General features: G+C 33.8%; 1 protein-coding gene across 4 annotated transcripts; it reads left to right on the top strand.

Annotated features, from left to right (window-relative positions):
- The first annotated feature begins 66 nt into the window (after positions 1 to 66).
- On the top strand, positions 67 to 26,136 carry LOC132744326 (pericentriolar material 1 protein-like). 4 transcript variants are annotated; one of them, XM_060733005.1, is made up of 8 exons: positions 67 to 183; positions 2,145 to 2,320; positions 8,249 to 8,485; positions 13,338 to 13,541; positions 17,714 to 17,812; positions 19,735 to 19,827; positions 24,844 to 24,963; positions 25,888 to 26,136. In XM_060733005.1, exons 2-8 carry the CDS (start codon positions 2,168 to 2,170, stop codon positions 26,119 to 26,121), a joined length of 1,140 nt encoding a protein of 379 aa, XP_060588988.1. In that variant the 5' UTR covers positions 67 to 183; positions 2,145 to 2,167; the 3' UTR covers positions 26,122 to 26,136. The 4 variants fall into 4 exon arrangements, with proteins under 4 accessions (XP_060588988.1, XP_060588990.1, XP_060588986.1 ...); XM_060733003.1 differs by lacking the exon at positions 19,735 to 19,827 and adding an exon at positions 20,121 to 20,216 and having other exon boundaries at positions 68 to 183; XM_060733004.1 differs by lacking the exon at positions 19,735 to 19,827 and adding an exon at positions 20,121 to 20,216 and having other exon boundaries at positions 151 to 268.

The following is a 26,136-nucleotide window of genomic DNA, read 5'->3' as shown; positions in this document are numbered from 1 at the left end:
TGATACAATTACTTGTGCAAAATATAACATCAAAATTGAAATTATATTGCTTGACATGCATAGTTGTTGTTTTTTCTGTAATCACCACTATCAATATTCCTCCACAGCGTCAAAATGGCCGCCAGATTCCTGTTTGGATTTGTCAGCCAAACGACAGAATAAATCCGTGTTTTCATTTTGTTTGTAAGTTGTTCATTAATGTCAGTCAAAAATATAGGTGATATTTTAATTGTTTCATCTAATAGAACTATTTAAACTGAGAAAGCTGGTATGTTATTGTTATTTTGTTGATTTGAAATTAAGTTGAATTCTGTTAAACAGTGAAACAGTGCATTTGAGCATGACAAATACCATGTGCAGATCAGATAGCCATTAGATCTATTACTAATACTTTGTGTTTTTAACTGTCATTGCTATATTCTGGAATACACCCCGGGGTCTAGAACAGGACACTTCACCCCAGAAACTTCACCCCTCAAATTTAGAAAAACACAAAGTAAAAAAAAAATATCTTAAAGATAGATAAATAAGTCATGATTAAAGTGGTTCCATATAAAAATTAATTACATTTTAATTGCCATTTATATCGGAATTTTCCTGAAAATTTAGACTGGTATTTTCAGACTTCCTGAAATATGTCGGTGCGACAGACGTGTCCGATAAATTTTGATTATGTCCGCAGTTTTTTATTCCAGATCGGTCCCACTGCCCGGCTTTTATCCAAGTTGCATGTATTTAAATTGGCGTCGCTTAAGATGCCATATCTGGGAAAAAAACGAAAATCTACGTCAGACTAAGTAAGCTTTGCTTATAGGTAAAGGAAAACAGTTGAGCGTTGCCCAGCCCAAGAGTGGCTCCGTTGAAGTTGTTACATTTTGTCTGGGACATAACAGATATACCAGCAAGCAACTACTTTTCTTTGTTTAAAACACAGGAACTTGAAATTCTATCAATATTAATGATAATATCCAAAATATACCCCCTTATACAGTATAAATAAACACAAGGAATGAAACGCCTTTTCCCCACCCCAACATAACTTACGCCGAACAAATCAACAAAACAGCGGATCAAAATAATCTATCGGGCCATTTCGATAAACAATACATAAATGCATCAAATACCACCGGTAACTTTTTTTTAGTCGCGTAGCTTTGTAGGAATAATTCAACATTTTCTGATTATTTCCCACGATCCGAGTTTGTCGCCGACTCCATTTCGTGACGTCACTGGATGGTGATTCGAGGAGAATAATAGTTATTAAAATTATTTTTAACAAGTTCCCAAAAATAACACGTTTGCAAGTAAAATACTGTCAAACTAGAACAAATGACTAATTTCTTTCTTACGACATGGCTGAATTTATTTGCTGGGCCATATCAAATAGAGTACTCAAATATTTTTTTTAAAACGAAAGTACTAGATTCTATTTCCAAGATTTACCGTTCTTGTTTGGGGTTTCCCTTTCAAATTTATTTATAAAAGTAATTTGTTAAAAAGGTTTTAGATAAAGATGTTTAAATCTTTTACATAGAATAATTTTTATAATAGTTAAATACATACCTGTTACTTTTTGGAACTTATAAAAAATAATTTTAATAAATATTATTCTCCTCGAATCAAAATCCAGTGACGTCACGGAATGGAGTCGGCGACAAACTCAAATCGCGGGAAATAATCAGAAAATGTTGAATTATTCCTATACAGCTACGCGATTTTAAAAAGTTATCGGTGGTATTTGATGCATTTATGTATTGTTTATCGAAATGGCCCGATAGATTATTTTGATACGCTGTTTTGTTGATTTGTTCGGCGTAAATTATGTTGGGGTGGGGAAAAGGCGTTTCATTCCTTGTGTTTATTTATACTGTATAGGGGGTATATTTAAGATATTATCGTTAATATTGATAGAATTTCAAATTCCTGTGGTTTAAAACCTATTTGGAGAGAATCACCCGGTTCGACTGGCTCTTGTTTTTATTTCCATGTTACTAGAACGCTATGGGCTTTATCACAAAATGATACATTAGGTATCAGAAACATCTGTCAACATAGAGGTTGATCAAGTAGAAATGTGATGTTGAGAATGTGGAATTAGAAAAAAAGCATTGTAATGGAATATTGACTTTCTTTTAATCTTCCAGGTTCCTGTTATTGAAATATAGAAATGGCGTCTGGAGGTCAGAATCAAAGGAACCCGAAGTCATCGACTTCAGAACCTCGACAGAGAACAAGCTGGCAAAGAACTACTAGTATGTCTGATAAAGATGACAATGTTAGTCTCAACAGTTTTCCAAATGACTTGCGGCCAAATAATTGGGTAAGATAATGTTTTATAAGATTTAAACTTTCTATATTATCAGACAATGATTCTTGTTTTTGATACTTGTAAGCATTTTAAGAATATTATTAAAAGTGCTCCAAGTCATATGAAGGCTCTGATACTGATAGGACAATTTTGCTGATGTTTTTAACTTGTTTTGTGAAGGATGATTACTAGGTAACTTAAATTTACTTATATATGAAGCATAATTAACTAACATTAATTTGTAGCATTTTTTAAAACTTTGTTTGCAAGTTAAAGAAATGTAAACTTTGAAAGTTCTGAAACTACATGTATGTGTGCAGAGCAAGTTCAGGAAATGTATTTTTTTCAAATATAATTATTATCCTTAGTTTGCTGTGATTAACATTTTATTTATTCCCCTAATTTTTAACATTAATGTTATGGTAAACTCTCCTGTATTATGTCATAACGAAACTTGCTAGGTGTGTTTTGTTAATTTGCCAAACACTATATTACATTTTATTTCTTACATTTTATATTTTATACTGATTTACTTGGTGATCTATCTCTTTTCTTTAGTAAATAGCCAACAATTTGTTTCCTTAGAATAATTTATTTACTTAGATCTATGACAGGGATCAGATATTATATTTGATAAAATGTATTTTTTTATGCCCCCGGGCATATAGTAATTGAACCGTCCGTCCGAGCAAACATTTTGGGTTTAGGGGCTATGTAACAGTAAAGAGAACAAAAGAGAACAATAGGTTCATTCCGTGATCAAAGGGTTTATGGGCTAGTAGCCCTTAAGATAACAAAGAAAATAACAAAGAAAATAGCCCCTAAACTCAAAATGTTGGAACGACCGTCCGTCCGTCCGAACCTAGAACGGCAAGTTGGAATTTTCTTAAGTTCTACCTGTACCAATGGCTTCTAAGTTTACACACTTACTAATCAATACAAAGTACATGATCTTGGCAAGTTACATAACTCTGGCTTTCGTATTTACCAAGTTATTGCCCTTTTCAGCACTTAGAAAATGAATAATGGTTAACCTAAAACGGCAAGTTGGAAATATCTTAAGTTCTATTTATACTAATGGCTTTATAATTTCCACACTTACTTATCAGTACAAAGTACATGATATTGTTAAGTTATATAACTGTGTCATCCATATTTCCCAGTTATTTCCCTTTTTTCACTTTGAAAATAGGGCCTTGTCTGGTTAACCTATTTCAACAAGTTGGATTTATCTTAAATTTCTCCTAATTGCTTAATTAACCAGGTTTTCAATGAAAACCGGGTTATTGTAATGCCAAAGTTGGCGGGTGGGCAGGCGGGCTGGTGTCACTGTTACTAAAAATAGAAATTCAGTTTCCGCTCAATAACTTTAGTTTGCTTTGGCTTATTGACACCAAACTTGGTGTATGGATAGGTTATATCAAGAGACAGCTTGGGATTGCTACCCAGGTGTCTGTGATCAAGGTCAAGGTCACTGTTACTAAAAATAGAAATTCAGTTTCCGCTCCATAACTTGAGTTTGCTTTGGCCTATTCACACCAAACTTGGTGTATGGATAGGTTATATCAAGAGACAGCTTGGGATTGCTACCCAGGTGTCTGTGATCAAGGTCAAGGTCACTGTTACTAAAAATAGAAATTCAGTTTCCGCTCCATAACTTGAGTTTGCTTTGGCCTATTCACACCAAACTTGGTGTATGGATAGGTTATATCAAGAGACAGCTTGGGATTGCTACCCAGGTGTCTGTGATCAAGGTCAAGGTCACTGTTACTAAAAATAGAAATTCAGTTTCCGCTCAATAACTTGAGTTTGCTTTGGCTTATTGACAAAAAACTTGGTGTATGGATAGGTTATATCAAGAGGCAGCTTGGGATTGCTACCCAGGTGTCTGTGATCAAGGTCAAGGTCACTGTTACTAAAACTAGAAATTCAGTTTCTGCTGAATAACTTGAGTTTGCTTTGGCCTATTGACACCAAACTTGATGAATGGGTAGCTTATATCAAGAGACAGCTTGGGATTGCTACCCAGGTGTCTGTGATCAAGGTTAATGTATTTAGTTTTCATGTTATAACTTTAGTTTGCTTTGACCTTTTGACACCAAACTTGCTGAGTGGCAGCTTTGGATTGCCACTTAGATATCTGGGAGCAAGGTCTAGGTAATTTGCTTACAATAGAATTTTCAGCTTCTACTCAATAACTTTAGTGCACTTTGACCTATTGATTGCTGTCACATCAAAACTTGGTCGTTGAAAACCTGGTTTTCGTCGCATTGCGGCGCTTCTTGTTTCTTTAATGATATCTTTCATATTTAGTAGGTGGATACCTTTGATGTTCCTCTAATTTTTTGTGGAGTAAGCGGTCTCTAGGGTCAAGGTCAAGGTCACTGGTTTAAAAAATAAATATAAACATTTTTGCTCATACAGCCTTTATTTTTTAGTTGATGTCTTAGTTTAATACAAACATGCCAAGGGAGGTCCTCCTTCTTTGGGTGTAGTAAGGGGTCATTTGGGTCAAGGTCAATGTTACCAATGTAAAGGTCACCAATGTTAAAAATAGATTTTTACATTTTTACAGGTGTATTGACCTTATTTTATAGACAGAGGTTATTTATAATTGATAGAAACATAAACTTTGATGGAGTTAGTGGTCAGTTGGGTAGATTTTTACACATTTGGTCATACAGCCTTTATTAGGTGACAGATATATTTTATATTTGGTAGGAAGATAACTTGCATGGTATTCATCCTTTTGATTGGGGTAGGGATCAGTGGGTCAAGGTCACTTGTGCTAAAAATAGATTTTTACACTTTTGCCCATACAGCTTTTATTTATTGACAGATGTATTTCATATTTGGTAGGAAGATAACTTGCATGGTATTCTTCCTTTGGATGGAGTAAGGGGTCAGTTGGGTCAAGGTCACCAGTGCTAAAAATAGATTTTTACACTTTTGCCCATACAGCCTTTATTTATTGACAGATGTATTTCATATTTGGTAGGAAGATGACTTACATGGTATTCTTCTTTTGGATAGAGTTAGGGGTCAGTTTGGTCAAGGTCACCAGTGCTCAAAATAGATTTTTACACTTTTGCCCATACAGCCTTTTTTAATGACAGATGTATTTCATATTTGGTAGGAAGATAACTTGCATGAAGTTGAATATTTTTCAACTTCACAAGTCAGAGCAATGACTTGGCAACTTATATTTTTCACAATTACAAAATGCCATGACTTTGTCAAGCTATATAACTTGTGTTTACAATTTTTTGGCAATTTTTCTGTCCATAACTGAGTGAATGGGTAAACATTTTTTTGAAATATTGCTACTGACAAGAATAGGAGCCGGGGGCATTTGTGTTTAACAAACACGTTCTTGTTTTACTCTGTATTTGCTAATTTTCATTTTTTTGCTGTCTAGAAAACATTTAGAATTATTAATGAAAATAAATCTACATTTTTAGCTTGACTAGTCGAAGAATAAGTAAAGCTTTAGATCCTAGTATCCCGAGTGTCAGTGTAACCACTTATGTTAAAGTTTGCATACCACCTTAGATATTTTCTTATTCCATTGACATCTGGTTTGAAACAAGTTGAAACTTTATACATTTCTTTGAGAGTATAATAGGACTCTCTCCAAGGCCTGTAACTGTAACATGCAGTGTTCGAAATTAGCAGTAATCCGATAGCCCCTGACTACTAAATTTCTCCTTGGGCTACCAACTTTTTACAGTAACAAGCCCGACCAACTGTTTTGAACAAATGAATCGTGCTAGTGAAATGTCTTTTGGGCTAGTGAATATTCCAATCTGGTAGTCTGACCGGCCTAGTGGATTCAAATCCGAATTTCTTTCACTGAACATGGATTTAAAGAAAAATGTGTCCCTTTTGTTAGCTTAGAAAATTTTACATTATCAAGGCTCTTTTACTATCAAGCACTAAGAATAGTCGAGCGTGCTGTTGTACCGACAGCTCTTGTTCAACTTAGAATTTACGTTAAAGTTTTTGTAACACCTTAAATATTTACAAAGTTCATGGACATATGGTTTTGAAACTTTTCACACTTGTTCACCATCATGCCCCCAATTTGAAGACAAGAGGAGGTAACTCTGTCAAGCATTTTGACATTTCGACATAGAAATTTACGCATACCACCACAGATATCTTCATATCCCTATGACATCTGGCTTTGAAACAAGTTGAAATTTTATACACTTCTTTGAGAGCATAATAGGACTCTCTCCAAGGCCTATAAAAAATTTGGCCTTTTTGTTAACTTAGAAAATTTTACTATCAAGCACTTAGATTAGTATATTATTATAACAACACAAGTTATGTTCGATTTTCATTGCTATCAACTCATAATTGCAAGAGTAATGCCCCTTTTTAGCTCACCTGAGCTTGCTCAGGGTGAGCTTTTAGGATTGTTGAATGTCCGTCGTCCGGATGAGTTCGAACATGGGTCATCTCGGATGAAAAACTAGGTCACCGGAGCTAAAAATAGAAAAACCTTGTTAACACTCTAGCGGTCACATTTTTGCCTCAATCATCAACAAACTTGGTCAGGATGCTTATCTAGTTGATAGCTCTAATGAGTTCAAACATGGGTCATCTCGAATGAAAAACTAGGTCACCGGAGCTAAAAATAGAAAAACTTTGTTAACACTCTAGCAGTCACATTTTTGACTCAATTATCATGAAACTTGGTCAGGATGCTTGTCTAGGTGATAGCTCAAATGAGTACGAACATGGGTCATCTCGGATGCAAAACTAGGTCACAGGAGCTAAAAATAAAAAAACCTTGTTAACACTCTAGCGGTCACATTTTTGACTCAAGTGTCATCAAACTGGGTCAGGATGCTTGTCTTGGTAAATGCACGGATGAGTTTGAACATGGGTCATCTCGTATGAAATACTAGGTCACAGGAGGTTAAAAATAGAAAAATCTTGTTAACACTCTAGTGGTCACATTTTTGACTTAATTGTCATCAAACTTGGTCAGGATGCTTGTCTAGGTAATTGCTCGAATAAGTTGGAACATGGGTCATCTCGGATGAAAACTAGGTCACCAGAGCTAAAAATAGAAAAATCATGTTAACACTCTAGTGGCTACTGTTTTGATCCAAGTATCCTGGAAATTGGTATGAAAGTTTGTTTTGATGATTTCTAGGTCAAGTTTGAATATGGGTCACACTGCTCAAATATGGATAATCCTTGTTAACACTCTAGTGGTCAAATTTTTGACTTGCCTATCATGAAACTTGATCAGAATGTTTGTCTAGGTAATTGTTCGGATGAGTTTGATGGGTCAGGTGAGCGATCTAGGGCCATCATGGCCCTCTTGTTTAACAAATTTTCTTTGAATTATTTGTTTCCATAGAATAAAGATAAATTTCATCGAATGTGTTAATATTTGCCATGCAAGTCAAATTTATTTTTTTCGCTATTAGCTTATTGCAACAGTTTCTTTTAATCAAATTGAATGTTCAGTTATCTTGTATAACTGATATGTTAATAACTTGTTACTTAGTACATGTAAAAACTTAGACTGTATTTTTTTTTTTTTTACATTTGTTGGCATTGTCATAATTTGAGCCACTTAAAATAATAAATTTTCCATTTTTCTTGGTAAATCTTTGTCCATGATACTTTCTTGTAAATTAACTAAATTTGCCATCAGGTGTATATTGCCCAGCTTCAGTAGAGCTCTTGTTGAAATTTAAGCAATGTACACGTGTATGTTTTTCATCATTTTTTTTTAAACCATGTACAATGAAGGTTTGATGATAACTGCTTTAAAAAAAGAATAGATAAACAATAGCACTGAAAGTTTTTCTTGGTACATATACATGTATAACATATTGGCATGACAATCAAGGATGGCCCGAACTCTTCCTTTCATATCACTATTCATAACATTTAGAACACTACCAATTTCTTTAGGATTTTTCTGACTGGAGGCCTACTGGCAGTAAAGATCAGACAAAGAGACGTAAGAAAGGTAACCCAGAGTGGGAACGTGAACAGTCTCTTACACAGGACTCTCCACCTCCGTCAGAAAGACAACATGGCACCCCGCGCACCTTTCCTAGGACTAAATTAACCCCTAGCACTCCCACTTCTCAAAGAGTAGCTCTAGAAAATCTGCGACAAGCTATGACTTTTAGTGATCAAGAAGATGTAAGAAATATTTCTAACAATTAAAATCTGTTGTGCTTTAATTGAGACAAATTACAGTTTGCTGTTCTCTGGCAGCCAATTGGATACAAATTGCTGTAGAATTTTTTACAACCATGTTTGTAGTAGCTTTCTTATCTTAAGGAATTTCTAAGTAAAAACTGTCAATTAACAAACATGATTGCTTTTTATACACAATAAATGTATTGTCTCAATTAAGCTACATCCAAGTAATTAAGTTTTTCTTTTCTTTAACCAAATAATATTGTTCTCAAATAGGAAAGCTACATGTATGCTTTTTCCTATCATATAACTAATAATTTTGTACTGAACATAACTTGTTTGTTTTTAGCTCACCTGACCACGAAGTGGTCAAGGTGAGGTATAGTGATGGGACTATGTCCGGCGTCCGTAGTCGTGCGTAGTGCGTCGTTCCTCGTCAACAATTGGGTTGTTAACAGTCTAGCAGTCACAGTTTTGATTGGATCATTGTCAAACTTTGTCAGAATGTTTGTCTCAATGAAATACAGATCGAGTTCGAAGATGGGTTATCTTGAGTCAAAAACTAGGTCACAGGAGCTAAAAATAGAAAAAGCTTGTTAACACTCTAGTGGCTGCAGTTTTGATCCAAATATTCTTGAAATTTGTCAGGAAGGTTGTTTTGATGATTTCTAGGTCAAGTTCAAAGATGGAGCATCTCCGGTCAAAAACTAGGTCACAGGAGCTAAAAATAGAAAAAGCTTGTTAACACTATTGGCTGCAGTTTTGATCCAAATATTCTGGAAATTTGTCAGGAAGGTTGTTTTGATGATTTCTAGGTCAAGTTTGAAGATGGGTCATCTCCGGTTAAAAACTAGGTCACAGGAGCTAAAAATAGAAAAAGCTTGTTAACACTCTAGTGGCTGCAGTTTTGATACAAATATTCTGGAAATTTGTCAGGAAGGTTGTTTTGATGATTTCTAAGTCAAGTTTGAAGATGGAGCATCTCCGGTCAAAAACTAGGTCACAGGAGCTAAAAATAGAAAAAGCTTGTTAACACTCTATTGGCTGCAGTTTTGATTCAAATATTCTGGAAATTTGTCAGGAAGGTTGTTTTGATGATTTTTATGTCAAGATCAAAGATGGGTCATCTCCGGTCAAAAACTAGGTCACAGGAGCTAAAAATAGAAAAAGCTTGTTAACACTCTAGTGGCTGCAGTTTTGATCCAAATATTCTGGAAATTTGTCAGGAAGGTTGTTTTGATGATTTCTAGGTCAAGTTCGAAGATGGGTCATCTCCGGTCAAAAACTAGGTCACAGAAGCTAAAAATAGAAAAATCTTTTTAACACTCTAGTGGCTGCAGTTTTGATCCAAATATCCTGGAAATTTGTCAGGAAGGTTGTTTTGATGATTTCTAGGTCAAGTTTGAATATGGGTCGTCTCCAGTCAAAAATTAGGTCACATTGCCCAAATATGGAAAACCTTTTTAACACAATAGAGGTCACATTTTTGACTCAATTGTCATCAAACTTGGCCAGGATGCTTGTCTAAGACATTGCTTGGATGCGGTTGATGGGTCAGGGGAGCGATCCAGGGCCATCATGGCCCTCTTGTTTTGTATTGTTCCCAATTTTCCTTTTTCTAGAAGCAATATAAGTTTGTAGAAATTTTAACAGTGTTACTGGTCGGGGACCATCAACCGGACACTTTTTGAACATTTTTCCATACAGATTTCATAATTTCCAACTCAGAGACCTAAAAATTTGACACAGTACAGCTAGGTTCTTCTCCTAACTAACAAACTAGTTTGTTTATTTCTGATTGTATTGACACTTATTTCTGAGGCTCGTCAAGGAGGGTATCAAAATTACCTAAATTGTCTACACTACAGTACCATGTGTCCGGACAGATATGTATATGGCGTGATTAAATTCAGATAAAAGCTTGTGTGTTTCCATTTTTGAATTTTAACATGGTATACAATATTTCAGCAACAAATGCTGAAGTTTTGGATATTCTATTATTCACTCTGCAAATGATTAAAGCTGGTGTATGAGGTCAGACATGGCTTTCTTGACGCCCAAATTTCAACGTCAACATTCTTGAAATAGACATTAAAATATTATCATTTACGGAGGTTGAAATAAATTCATTTACTAAATATAGAATAAACATGCATTTATTGTTGATAAAAAAAGTGACTGACAACCACTAAACAAAGAAAATACTAAATTAAGCATTTTCAGGGCCGTCCGGGTTTGGTGGTTGTCTGGTTTTGGTGGTCCCATACCAGTACTGGTACTAATTTTTTGTCAGTTTTCTGTCTTCTTTTGTGGATATGCATAGAGATGATGTAACTCAATAGCAAGACATTTCGTTTATCTATATATTGCCATTTTATAGCCAATATACATGTAAGTGGTAGTCTCAACTGATTGAAAAATGGTCTTCATATAGTTTCTTCATAACACATGAAGTTACTTTATACATTAAGAAATATACATGTTAAACTTGTTCTTGGTCAGATACTTGGATAGTTACCAAAATGTAAGACAGGTAAGTCCAATAAGAAATTCAGCAGGTTAAGTGTTTAAAGATATGATTTATCTGAGCAGACAGATGTCTTTCAATTTTTATACTTTTACCATAAAAGACTTATAATTACCACACTGTACAGCTGAGGTCAAAACATGAGTGAATTTGTTCCACTTTCTGCTCACAATTAGTTAACATTGTGTCTGATGACTGACACAGGACAATCAGATTAGCTCGCTTTGAGAGTATTTCTAAAACATAACATACAAATAAATTATATTATATTATAGAATAATATTCCAGTTGATATTTGTTATTAACAAAAATTATGCCAATTTAGCTACAAATTTAATTGGTATAAAGTATATTTAGTTATTAAGTTATTTAATACTGCTATGTAACACATACAGGCCTTTGATTACTGATTCAGAGATTAGGGTTCATAACAGCTTGGACATGCTCTTGATACTAAGACAATTTCAGCTTTTCAGATCATTCTAGCATACTTGTAATAAGTGTCTTCTTTATGCCCCCGAAGGGAGGCATTATATAAACGCACCGTCTGTCCATCTGTCCCACTTCATTCGTGTCCAGACTGTAACTTTGTCATACATTTAGGGATTAAGACAATGTGTTGCGTCCAAGAACCACGTCCCTAATTCAAAGGTCAAGGTCACACTATCATTTTGAAGTTTCTCATTATGGCTATTAGAGTAAATAGGTACACACATTCGTGTCCGGACTGTAACTTTGTCATACATTTAGGGATTAAGACGATGTGTTGCGTCCAAAAACCACGTCCCTACATCAAAGGTCAAGGTCACACTATCATTTTGAAGTTTCTCATTATGGCTATTAGAGTAAATAGGTACACACATACTTGTCCGGACTGTAACTTTGTCATGCATCGAATGATTTTAAAATAAATTGGCACAAATGTCTACCACATCAAGACAATGTGTCGCGGCTAAGGGTCATGTCCATCTTTCCCCATTTACACAAAAATCATGTCCAGACTGTAACTTTGTCATGCATTTAGGGATTTTGAAATAATTTGGCATAAATGTCTATCTCATAACAACATTTTGTCGCGTCCAGGAACCAGGTCCCTTCTTCAAAGGTCAAGGTCACACTTATATTTTGAAGGTTCATGCTATCACAATTAGAGATTACAGGTACAATTATACAAAGAACAATATTCAGCAATTAGTTACTTTCATTCTCTATTTTTTTTCATAATACCTGCATGCTTAAGAAACCTTTTTCGGGGGCATTTGTCACTTGGGTGACAGCTCTTGTATGGGATTTATTTAATACAGTAAGAAATTTGTCCATTTAAACACTCAAAGCTTTGTGCAAAATTTCTAAAAAAAGGATAACAAACTGGCACCTTTAACCCATTACTTCATGAGCATTTTCTTCAAAGTTCTAATTGCTATAAAACTATAAAAACTGCTTCAATACTTATCAAACCTGGCACAAATATTGACTGGACCATTGCCTTTGTAACAACATGCTCAGGCTTAAATTTCTTGTTACATGGCAAAGAGGGGACATCTCAAAATTGCCAAAAAATCACTATTTTGCGTTGATCTTTTCCATCAAAATTGATTTCAAAGTCACAGCTACTTTTTTTATCAACCTTTCTCAAACGAAAACATGTGTTTGGGGCCCAAACAGTACTTTGTTCACTATTTGAGGCCTAAAGAGGGGGAAGGGGTTTCGAAAGTGTGTTGTTTTGCGTATATATGAGGTAAAGGGTTAATATTTTGAGAGAACAAATCTGGTTCCTGTTGGAACAAATCTGGTTCATATAACTACCTTTTGATAAACCATTAAGTTGTGCTGAATTCTTCACAAAAGATAGCTAACTGCTTTTTTAATGAGCAAATCAGTAATTGACATTGCATTTTTCTATCTTTTTTGGTAGATATGATTTATTTAACTCAAATTTAGTTACTTTATTCGACAATATGTATTGAATTGCTTTTAAATGACAAGTAAAAAAAATAAACACCAGCATAATTATTTAATATATTCACAGGATTTTTACTGGTTCAAATACAATTTGCTATTTGGGGAAAAAATAAAATATTGCTATTTTTCTCAGTAGACAAATATCACTACATAACCCAAACCAGTTCTGTATGTAAGTCATGGTGAAGTAAGAACAAATTGTGTGCAAAAATGAGAATGAATCAACTTACTGTGTGACCTCGTATGTACCATGTGTACCTTTATGGAAAAAGTCTTCTTTTTTCCAAATTTTTCAATACAACTTTTGTCAAACATTACTTTCTTGTTAATACATTTAGTGAGTACAGGTTTGTTACTTTACAGGGTGTAAGTAATGACGGGGAAAGGAACAATGAAAGAAATTTGTTAAGAAGGCGAGAAAATTTGCCGAGTTATGGCAGACAGGAAAGTGGTGGAAACATGGAAACACAGCTTTCCAGACCTGTCCCAAATCAACGAGAAGATAGAAATAATAGAAATAATAACAAACAGAATCACAATGAAGCTCGGGCTGCAGCTGGAGGAAAAGTAACTTTTCTTTTATATCCTTGAAGTTTCTATTGATTCTTGTCAGAGCTTAAAAATTTATCTTTTAATTCATCAACCAGGTTTAATTTTGAAAAAACTGGTTATAAGATTTGTGTAATGGGGTTTGTGGCAGGTGGGCGGGCTGGTGTTCAGAGGTCAAACAAGATGGTTTCTTGTCGATTAAACTGAAGTTCTGATTGACTTATCTTAATCAAGTTTGGTATATACAAAGCTTATGCAAAGGCCTTACTTGGGATTGCGATTCGACCCCATAGGGTCAAGGTCAATGTTACTAAAAATTAGAGCTGTCATAGTTATAGGCAATATTAATGTATCATTGATATTTTTCTCTCGATCAATAATCAATACACATTTGAAAAAATCGATAATTTTGATTGATTATTTTAAGGTAGTACACCCCTAATGCACTGTCTTCACTTAGAAGAGTATTCAAATAGGCTAAAATCACTGTAAAGTGTATTGAAACTGAGGGGGCGTTGGTTCAAACCCCAGAAGGGGCAATTTTTTTTCTTTCTTTTTTTTCTTTTTAACATTTTTTATTAATCTCTCAGACCCCCTATGGAAGAAAAAAGTGTTTATTTTAATTATATAATTATTGTAGGTATTTATTTACTAAATAATGCCAAATTTAATCACAGGGGGCCCACACAGTGTTTGGATGGTATATACTGCTTGATAATGACCTTAAAATGAGTTTTTAGTCATAACCTTATAATATGTCTATATTTATATACATATTATAAGGTTATGACTAAAAACTCATTTTAAGGTCATTATCAAGCAGTATATACCATCCAAACACTGTGTGGGCCCCCTGTGAATTTAATAGCAAATATGATACCAGATATTTTCAAAGTTTAATAAAATAAAAACTAAACGATAAAAGTATTTTATATTTTGCAAGACCAACCAATATACATTAAAGAAAATTTAGGCAAACTTTGAAAATAGCCCCTCATTTTGGAAAATTTTAGGGATATTTTAAATAAGGCTTTTTACATAGGGAAATGGTCAAATTAGTGTTAAAAGTGGGTGGGGTAGGGTTACATTTTTATACATATTAAAAACATTTCGTTTAAAAACAATCATTTTGCTTGTTTAATTTGTTGTCTAAATGTCATTATTTATTTCTTAACAATGAGCAAAAGGAAAACATTTTTCATAATGATGATATTATAGATTATTTAGAGTTTCCTCATTTCTGAAAAAATCTCTTATAATGGCAAAGTTATAGTTCATAAAAATGTCCATAACTCATAAACCACACGGTAAATTTTGTTTAAATTTTGCATACAGGTGACATTTAAGGCATATAACTGTCCTATGTTGTCAAATTTACAATTCCTTATAGTGCCCATTAGGGGTGTACTACCTTAATGTCTATGACCCAAAATGTATACAAAAGCAGGTGCCCAATTCTAACACTATGCTGTTGTTACCTAATGGACACATTTCATAGCAGTGATGACAAAAAATAGTTGCAAAGGACTTTTATAAACAGGACAAAACATATTTGTATGAACAGAACATATTTTTATTATGCCCCCGCCATATAATTGGGCATATAGTGTTACCCTGTTCCGTCATTCCTTCCGTCCGTTCCCTTTTTATGTCGCACGTAGCTCAAAAAGTAATTGACCTAGAGTCATGAAACCTTACTAGAATGTTAATCAGCATGTGAAGTTGTGCACCTGGGTATTTTCGTGTGGATATATTTAGTATTTTTAGAGTTATTGCCCTTGACTTAGTAAAAATTTGCAATTTTCAACTTGTGTCGCACGTAACTCAAAAGATATTTGACCTTGAGTCATGAAACCTAACTAGAATGTTAATCAGCATGTGTAGTTGTGCACCTAGGTATTTTCGTGTGGATATTTTTAGAGTTATTGCCCTTGACTTAGTAAAAATTTCCAATTTTCAACTTGTGTCGCACGTAACTAAAAAATTATTTGACCTAGAGTCAAGAAAACTTACGAGAATTCTGCTCAGCATGTGTAGTTGTGCACCTGGATATTTTCATGTGGATATTTTTAGGGCAATATTTTAGTATTTTTAGAGTTATTGCCCTTGACTTAGTAAAAATTTCCAATTTTCAACTTGTGTTACACGTAACTCAAAAAATATTTGACTTAAAGTCATGAAACCTTACAGGAATGTTGCTCAGCATGTGTAGTTGTGCACCTAGGTATTTTCGTGTGGATATTTTTAGAGTTATTGCCCTTGACTTAGTAAAAATTTGCAATTTTCAACTTGTGTCGCACGTAACTCAAAAAGTATTTGACCCAGAGTCATGAAACCTTACAAGAATGTTGCTTAGCATGTGTAGTTGTGCACCTGGGTATTTTCGTGTGGATATTTTTAGTATTTTTAGAGTTATTGCCCTTGACTTAGTAAAAATTTGCAATTTTCAACTTGTGTCACATGTAACTCAAAAAATATTTGACCTAGAGTCATGAAACTTTACAGGAATGTTGCTCAGCATGTGTTGTTGTGCACCTGGGTATTTTAGTGTGGATATTTTTAGAATTTTTAGAGTTATTGCCCTTGACTTAGTAAAAATTTACAATATTAAACTTGTGTTGCACGTAACTCAAAAAGTGTATGACCTGTAGGCCTGAAAGTTTCCAAGAATGTTGCTCAGCATGTGTACTTATGCACCTTGGGGTTCTCTTGTGGATTTATTCAATATTTGTAGTATTTGACCGGTACTTAATACAAGATTTTTAGTTTTCAACTTGGGCAGATGTAGCCAAAAAAAAAATTTGACCTAGAGACATAAGATTGACAAATCACTGGAGTGTGGGGGCACCCATGTCCTATGGACACATTTCTAGTTTTTTTCAAAGTGGGCCGAGTTGACCTGTGCAGAGTTGACCCGTGCCGAGTTGGTATAGGGCCAAGTTGACTCTTTACCGATATATTCAAACCGAAATTTGAACTTCTAAAAAAATCTCAATTTGATTTGCCAATTTTTTAAGTGCAGTTTAATCGGGTAAATGCTCTTGATGTCCCCAAAACCAGGGACTCACTGAGTTTCAAACTCTGAAATGGCTGAGCTATTATCATAAAGTTACTATTGATAGTTTTAAAGTAAATTTACAAGAAAATCTCCGAACAAGAAAGTATTTAAATGTTATTAAATGATATTGGAAAATTGTCATCAAGCTGGTCAAATTACTAGAATATATTCTGTTTAAGTTGACATTCCAAACAAGCGCTACACAAATAAAATGTTTACATGTATACTGTAAGCTTTTAACGGTAAAAACAATGCAAAATATGAACAAAAAACATTAACTGTCATAAGATTGACATAACTTTTACACAATTTGGTATTTACATACCAAATTCCTACCAGACAGGACTTCCTACTCAGAAAATGCATGCGTCCAAAAGATGCACATTATTTGAAACTTTGCGTCCGCAGCAAATTCATTGCGTTCTGGACGCAGAGGTAAAAAAATCACTGGGTCAAGGTCTCTGTTACTGAAAATAGAAAAATGGATTCCAGACAATAACTAGAGTTACAAATGAGATTATATGTGATCAAACTTGATATATAGCAAGCTTATATGAAGACCCAGGTTGGTATTGCATTTGGACACCCTGGGGTCAAGTTCAAGGTTATTGTTACTACAAATTGAGAAATTGTTTCCTGACAATAACTAGATTTAGGAATGAGATATTGTACCGGTAATCATATTTGGTATTTAGCAAGCTTATATGAAGACCAGAGTGGCTTGGTATTGCATTCGGACCTGTCAACCCCTGAGGTCAAGGTCAAGGTCACTGTCATTAAAAATAGAAAAATGGTTTTCAGACAATAACTAGAGTTAAGAATGAGATATTGTAATCAAACTCTGTATATAGTAAGATTATATGAAGACCCATGTTTTTTTTGCTTTTGGACCCCCTTGGGTGTAGGTTACTTAGAATAAAAAAAATAGCTTTCTGGACTATACAGTTAGGCATAAAATATTGCAATCAAAAGCTTATATGAAGACCCCTGATTCGGTTTGTTTCTGTAGCCCCTGGGATGAAGGGCCACTGTTACTAAAAATAAAAATATTTGTGCAAAAAAGAAAACATTTAATCTGCTATGGATTACTCAGGTGACCTTTCAGGCCCATGGGCCTCTTGTTTTTTTCCAGCCTGACAGTAGTCAGATTGTTGGGCGACTGATGCAGATACGTGACTACATCAAACAAGCAAGCTCCATGATGGATTCGCTTAGAAAATCTGGTGATCCGGTATGTCTTTAAACATCTTTATGTAAAGCTTTGGAGTTTGACTGTCTATAGTGAGAGCAATTTGTTTTCAAGTCAGCATATCACACCTTGGTTCAGGTTATAACCCCCACTTTTTCATTGATCCCTTTCAGGCATTAATTTGAATTCTTTATTATGGTCTTCACATCAAATTTTCTGTCAACTTTGCTGTGGAATTTCATACATGTACCACTTTATTTTTTCTCTGAACATCTTGGGATATTGTTTTTGAAGACAATTCTGGGAGTGCTGCAATTTTTACTTAAGCAGAGAATGAACATCAAAACTTATGCAGAGACAACCTAACATTTTCATGTTTAAAGTAAATCTTAATTAAAACAAAGTATTAGAGGTGTCATCGATAAGGATTTTTGTATCAATATATCGGTAATGAATTATCGGCAATACAGGGATATAACAATTGCAAGGCTAAATTTTAGCTTTCAAGTCTGTTAAAATGTTTCCTAAGGACACTGACAAAGCAGTTACTAGTATATTTAGACAAATGCAAAAAAGATAAACTATGAAAACTGAACAATTTGTTTCTTTTTTTATCATATAGCTATAAATGAAAACTAATGACTAATTATAGTGAACTATAAAGTTTAAAGCCTTTTCCATTTTACTTTAGTTGTTGTTGTTGCTATTACGTAGTTACTGATCATGCTAAATCCCGTCCTTGCCGTTCCAATTAAGCTGGGTTTAATTGGCAAATTATAGTGTATAGAACCTGAATAATTATTAAAGTTTAACATTTTGTAATCATAATTTTTAGCTCACCTGTCACAAAGTGACAGGGTGAGCTTTTGTGATCGCTTTTCGTCCGGCGTCCGTCCATCCGGCGTCCGTCCGTCCTTCGTCCGTAAACTTTTACTTTAAATGACGTCTCCTCATAATCCACTAAGCCAATTTCATCCAAACTTCACAGGAATGTTCCTTTGGTGGTCACCTTTAAAAATTGTTCAAAGAATTTAATTCCATGCAGAACTCTGGTTGCCATGGCAACCGAAAGAAAAAACTTTAAATATCTTCTTTTAAAAAACCCTAAGAGCTAGAGCTTAGATATTTGGCATGAAACATCTTCTATTGAGTGTCTACCAAGTTTGTTCAAATAAAAGTGATAGTGCAATAGTGATTTTTAGGCAATTTTGAGACGTCCCCCCGTTGCCATGGTAACAGGAAATTTACCATTGAGCATGCTGTTACAGAGGCTATGGTGTAGTCAACATTTGTGCCAAGTTTCATTAGTATTGAAGCATTTTTCATAGTTTCATAGCAGTTTGAACTTGTTACAGGAGGCTTTTCAATGAAAACGGCCATTTTTCGCAATATGCTCATGGGGTAAAAGGTTAAAGTGGGGTTATACATGCCAAAACAATCATAAAGACTAAAGTACATCATAACTTTGCTATCATGCCTTTTCATTGGTTTTATCTTCCATTATTGACACTGATTGACAGGTATATTGTAAAAGTATGTTACATGCTTGGATAGATATAAATGGTAAGGCTTATATTGTGTGTTTGTTTGATAATCAACGGAAGATGAAATTATACCTCAATAACTGACAGTATGTCACACACAGCATGCAATAATAGGCTAGCTAGAACCCTGTTAGTACTTGTACAGAATATTCATATTGTTACTGTACTTGTACAGAATATTCATATTGTTACTGTACTTGTACAGAATATTCATACTGTTACTGTACTTGTACAGAATATTCATATTGTTACTGTACTTGTACAGAATATTCATACTGTTACTGTACTTGTACAGAATATTCATACTGTTACTGTCCCAGCCATATATGACTGAAATTTTAAACTAAAATAAAACAAGAAAAAGTTGTAAACAATTACAACTGAGAAAATAATAATCATTTCATTGCTTTTTGTTTAAAGTCTGACCAGCAAAGATGCTTTCAATTAAGTAAATTACTGTATAACATGAGAGATAGAGAAGCGGAGGTATTACAGAATCTTACCAAATTATGGGTAATCACAACAGTTCATTGTTATATAACAGTGAAATCTCAGATATACATATGTTTCTATCAAAGAAGTATATGGTTCATGGAAAATTCTGAGGATTGTGAAGGGAAATGATTGGAGAACAGGTTATTCAGAATAATGTTGAAGTAGTGTATATATATGTATATATAATGATTCACATAATGATTATAAAAAGTAAGGTAGGATGGTAAACATATATTGTCTGAGGTTTGATTGGTTTGTTGAGCACTATGTTACTCTTGTTATGTTCAATGTTTGGTGTTTTATTTGTTAAGCCTGGATACAGAGATGAGATGGATCGTTTACAAAAACTGATGGACCATTTAAAAGAACAAGAAAGAGGTTATACTGGCCTTTTACAAACATTGCTTGTAAGTTTTTATATATTTCTGTGTCAGTTCTATGTTATATGTGTCTGATATTTATTTAAGCAGCACTTTTTTAATTGAAGTATATTTATGACCTCCTTCAAAGATAGACATATTTTTTTGCAGCATGTCCGTTGGTTTGTCCATCCTACATTGTTTCTGCCCAAACCTTGAGAACGAATGAACCCATTACCCTGAAACTTCAAAGCTGCATTGGTCTTGGCCTTTAGATGACCCTATAGATTTTGGGATCAGAGCCACATTGACGTTATATGTCAAATAGTTTCTTACCAATAACTTTACAACCTATTGGTCCTTGACGTTCAAACCATATAGGTGCATTGGTCTTGGCCAGTTTATTGCTTTTGGGATCAAGGGGTCAGATGTCAATGTTATGATTAACTTAAAACAGTTTCCGACCATTTACTTGTCAACCCATGGACCCTTGGCTGTCAAACTTCATAGGTGCAAAGGTCTTGCCCAATGAATGACCCTTATTAATTTTGGGGTCAAGGGTTCAAAGATCAAGGTCTTATTTACCTTGTATGTCGAAACAGTGTTCGACCAATAACTAGACAACCCTCGACCCTCAAACTTCTCAGGTGCATTGGTCTCTGAAAGTAGATGACTCCTCTTGAATTTTGGGTTAAGGGCTCAAATGTCAAATGGTCGCATTGACCTTGCATGCCAAATTGGTTTCCAAGCAATATTGCATGCAACTTCCAACAAGCTAACAAGGGGACAAGCTTGTTTTACACTCTTGTAAAAACAAAAATAAACAGAAACTTAATACTTTATGTAACATTAGTTTGGCTCTTTGAAATCAGTAGAATTTTAGCTTGTATTGTGATAAAAGATGAATATAGAGTGATACAAAATATAAAGTTGAATTAAAGCAAAAACTGAAAGGCCAATGGCAATTGCTTATACATAAAGGATATTTGTTTTGTGAATTTGATGAATATCACACTGAGAAATGAGAGTAAATGTGATTATTTTAAGACTGAATTAATACAAAACAATTAAAACAAAAAACCTTAACTTTTGATGCATTTTATTCATCCATTATATCTTGTACTCTATAATCCATATCAAGTCAAAATTAACATTTTAGGAATGGATTATTTTGACCGCACTGATAAACCAAATATTAATTCCACTGGTAATCAACAAGTGCATATGGAATTTGATACCCTACGCTGACAATCGAATGGTGCACCTTTAAAAAATTTTAAAATATGGTATTTATTATGACTTTCAGTTTCAGTCCAAAATATTCCAGTAATAGATAATAAAAATTCCATTTCCATGATATCCAAAAATCCATTTCCATGATATCCAAAATCCATTTTCCATAATATCAGATATTTTCCATTCCATGATATTCCATTTCCATAATATCAAAAATTAAAAATATGCTACTTAAATTGATAAATACTAAAGAAACTATTATATATCTCCGCAATAAGCCCACCTGTTCCGAGCAGACTTAAAGCATGCTAATTAAAAATAAAAGAAATTATAGGATATTGTCCTCCAAAATTGGTTTTCTGAACAATAATGTCAGCCATATTCTGAAGAGAGTAAATCCATACTTAGTTTTAATATTTAAAACATATTAATTCTTTAAATTATTTCTAAAAATAGAGTTGCACCATTCGATTGTCAGCGGCCTACAAATTTTCGGACAAATTCAGTGCAGCACCTAAATGCAGATTTTTTTTTTTTTTTTTTTTTTTTTTTTTTTTTTTTTTTTTTATTTTAAATGTCACATGCTCTCTAAAATTGTCCTGAGCTAGTTTACATATACAAATGTCAGCACAAATATCATTTCAACATTTTGCTCAATCCACAAAGTTCATATTGTCACACTTTTGTAGTTTACTGTAAACATAGAATGATGACTGGATTTAGGAATTTCTTGCACCAAGATACCATTGACTTTTTGTGTTGTCTTCTGTATGATAGTAAACAGTTACATGGCTTCATCAATCTATTCTGAAAATATACAACTCGAAGAGCAGAAAACAAGCCTGGTTCAAATTCTATCAATGTTTATTGTACATTCATGCCTTAATTTTGGGTGAGGTGGGTGGGTGAATTTGAAAATTTTCTCTAGGTCTTTCCAGTGTGGAAGCTGAGGTTAAAAGGAAGAGTATTTGAACCTAAACAGGAGTGACCTTTAGCATTCCATCTATTTTCAGAAAAATTATCAAGGGAAATTACTCAAAATTAAAAGTATGAAAACATCCTGTAGCAGTTACATCCCTTATATAGTTATATCCAGTATTTGCTAAAATAATAAAGGCCTTATTGACTTAAACAATAAGACACATTATTTTAAGACTGAATTAATACAAAACAATTAAAACAAAAAACCTTAACTTTTGATGCATTTTATTCATCCATTATATCTTGTACTCTATAATCCATATCAAGTCAAAATTAAACATTTTAGGAATGGCATTATTTTGACCGCACTGATAAACCAAATATTAATTCCACTGGTAATTAACAAGTGCCATATGGAATTTGATACCCTACGCTGACAATCGAATGGTGCCACCTTTAAAAATTTAAAGATATGGTATTTATTATGACTTTTAGTTTCAGTTCAAATATTCCAGTAATAGATAATAAAAATTCCATTTCCATGATATCCAAAAATCCATTTTCATGATATTCAAAATTCATTTTCCTAATATTAGATATTTTCCATTCCATGATATTCCATTTCCATAATATCAAAAATTAAAATAATGCTACTTAAATTGATAAATACTAAAGAAACATATTATATATCTCCGCAATAAGCCCACCTGTTCGAGCAGACTTAAAGCATGCTAATTAAAAATAAAAGAAATTATAGGATATTGTCCCTCCAAAATTGGTTTTCTGAACAATAATGTCAGCCATATTCTGAAGAGAGTAAATCCATACCTTAGTTTAATATTTAAAACATATTAATTCTTTAAATTATTTCTAAAAAATAGAGTTGCACCATTCGATTGTCAGCGGCCTACAAATTTTCCGCCACAACAAATATCTGGGCGGTCCAAAGCTGATTTTAGGTTTTTTGCATTAGTCGCTATACGAGGGCCTTCATATTGCAAAGCAAACCCGTACCGAAAACCATTAAATAAAAAATTTGACTCTTCATGATCATAGTTTGATTTTAAGAGTTCATGCTTTAACTTAATAATATTCACAGGTGAAGGAGCAAGATCAAGTTGAACAAGACACAAAGAAGAATTTTTAATGACGACCCCTGGTTTGCCCTCTGGTATAATTTCCCCTGGTGGGTGGGGCTGCTCTGTATGAGCCGCGAAAGGGAAAATTAGATCTGCCCACTTGAAATTGGTCAGCATGTCCAGGTTGACTACGACATGCCACCTTCCCATGGTTTGCTTTAAAACAAATTGAACAGATATGAGGATATCTGCAGTTGGGATACCTGCAATACCCATTATTAAAATCTAGGCATGGCGGGGCTTGATTATTCTGTTGCTTAAAACTTGGATGTAAAGTGCCAGAAAAACAACGCAACCAAAGATCAGAGTTGATACTTGACCAAGACATAAATTGATCAGCCTGACGTAAACGAAATTGTTCGTCATAATTACGCCACATAAGGCCACCATGCTTGGCAGCAGCCTCCCTAATAACAAACATATATTGAATCAAGTCTTGAGCTTGTTCTGGGAAGGCTTGGAGATAAACACTGGAAAATATCAGAAAAGAATCTGTCCATTTATCAATGGAATAAATTTTTTCCATGGAGGTTCGTGGCTTGGCTACTATCTGGCCATTTTCATCAACACCAAGAAGAGCTCCCTGTGGGGTTTCTTTCAAATCTGTTGCAGTTCCCTTCAACAAAATAGCCAGATTTATGTATTCGTTTTGCTGAATTTTTAACTTTATTTGATTGGGCACATGTAGTCCCAAGTTTTCCCCACCACACCTCATTAATTTTGGTTGCTCAGAAATTTCAAGCATGGAACTATTAGAAATTGGTTGAGTCACACCAGAAGATTTATTTGGTAAGTTTAAAGACTCAGAAATAATTGTTTCAAAATCTATTATTTTCTTACTATTTGATGCAGAGTTGCTGTCTTCCAGCAAAGTTAATCTTTCTGGTTCCTCCTCCCTTGTAGCCTTCCTCTTTGTCCCTCTACCTCTTCCAGGCATTGTTGTTTTTAATTAAACTTATTTAAAATAAACCAAAATATTTAGATTGCTTAGATTTTTTAAAGATTGGAATTTGAAAATTTTCTCTAGTCTTTCCAGTGTGGAAGCTGAGGTTAAAAGGAAGAGTATTTGAACCTAAACAGGAAGTGACCTTTAGCATTCCATCTATTTTCAGAAAATTATCAAAGGGAAATTACTCAAAATTAAAGTATGAAAACATCCTGTAGCAGTTACATCCCTTATATAGTTATATCCAGTATTCTGCTAAAATAATAAGGCCTTATTGACTTAAACAATAAGACACAATATTTTTCACCATGATGTGAGATATATACAGCATATTCACTCAAAACAAACAATTTTTCTGTTTAGCTCCACTTTTGGAAGAAAAAAAAAGGTGGAGGTATTGTCATAACCCACTTGAAAATATTTTTCATTATAGTCAGTGAGAGAGGAACCAGATGTAAATGATGCTAGTCGTGAAATGACACCAAACACTGAACCACTTGATGATACAAGATCTGTTGATCTTGATATACAGTCAGAAGTTTCAGACAGGGAGGTAAATTGTGTTTACCTGCTACTATCTTCTTTATTTCTTTGCACATATTTTATGGCTATATTTGTAGTGATTCTTTAAACAGCATTTGCTTTCGACAATATGAGTAAATACATGGGGAAAAAACTTTGATATTTTCATTTTTTATTTTTTCATTAAAAATCTAGGACTGTTTTATTTAAGCAAGTCAGTCAGAAATGTAGAAGTGTTATACATGTCAGTTCATTGCAATAAAGTTTTGATTGAATGATTATTGTTTAATCTCTGATAATAAAATGTCTGCCGAAAAATGAAAGATTGTTAAACTTTAGAAAACACATGCTGTTTGTCTGTTATCAGTGTGCTGGAATATATATATAGAGCACTGTTTCTCCTTGCATGTAATCACATCCATACAAGATTTCCAACAGTGGTAACTTGTCAAGAAACATTTGACTTATATTTTCAAGAATTATGTTTTTGTAAAATAATGAAATTATGGGTGCATCACAGTAACCACAATTTACCATGTTATACTTTTATCCTTGTATAAACAGAGCACAGTTTGTTGATTTGAACACATTTTCATACTTTTGTGGCAAGCATTTTGTAAAATGTTATTGTCAGTTCATCCAGCTAAACAAATATAGAAAGAAGGAGAATTATACCTTATATTATAATCAACATTGTATAGGTTTGGATATTTCTTTCTCTTTATAGATAAGAATAACAAGCTTGTACCATAAGCCAAATGAGTTGAAAACTTACATAAAATGATATTATTACATAATAGTTCTCAGCTTACTGGAACAGTGTACATAGTGTTTTGAATACAAGGACAACATTACTACTACCTGTAAATGGTAAATTTAATTACATGAGAATAAATGTATTTGTAATTTAGAGGAAATGAAAGCAATGTTTAAAAAAAATATAACCATTTTAAAGGAGAGGTCAGTGAGTGCATCATCTAGGCCAAGAATTGAAGATAATCTTGGCTTGACTTCTGATAATGATGATGAAGTAGAAGAAGAAGGTGTCCCCTCAGAAACATCTGATAATTCTAGCACTATGGATGATACTGTGATATCTGCTAGGAAAAAAGAGCTGGATTTTGAATTGGGAGAATCTGAGGTTTGTTGTATCTCTTTTCATATTGAAGTTAAAGGGCCTGCCAAGTAATATAAGCAAGTTAAA

Source organism: Ruditapes philippinarum, unplaced genomic scaffold, assembly GCF_026571515.1.
Source record: "Ruditapes philippinarum isolate M1 unplaced genomic scaffold, ASM2657151v2 ctg403_1_1_1_1, whole genome shotgun sequence".
NCBI classification, from domain to species: domain Eukaryota; kingdom Metazoa; phylum Mollusca; class Bivalvia; order Venerida; family Veneridae; genus Ruditapes; species Ruditapes philippinarum.
This window is presented reverse-complemented; position numbering and strand designations above follow the sequence as displayed.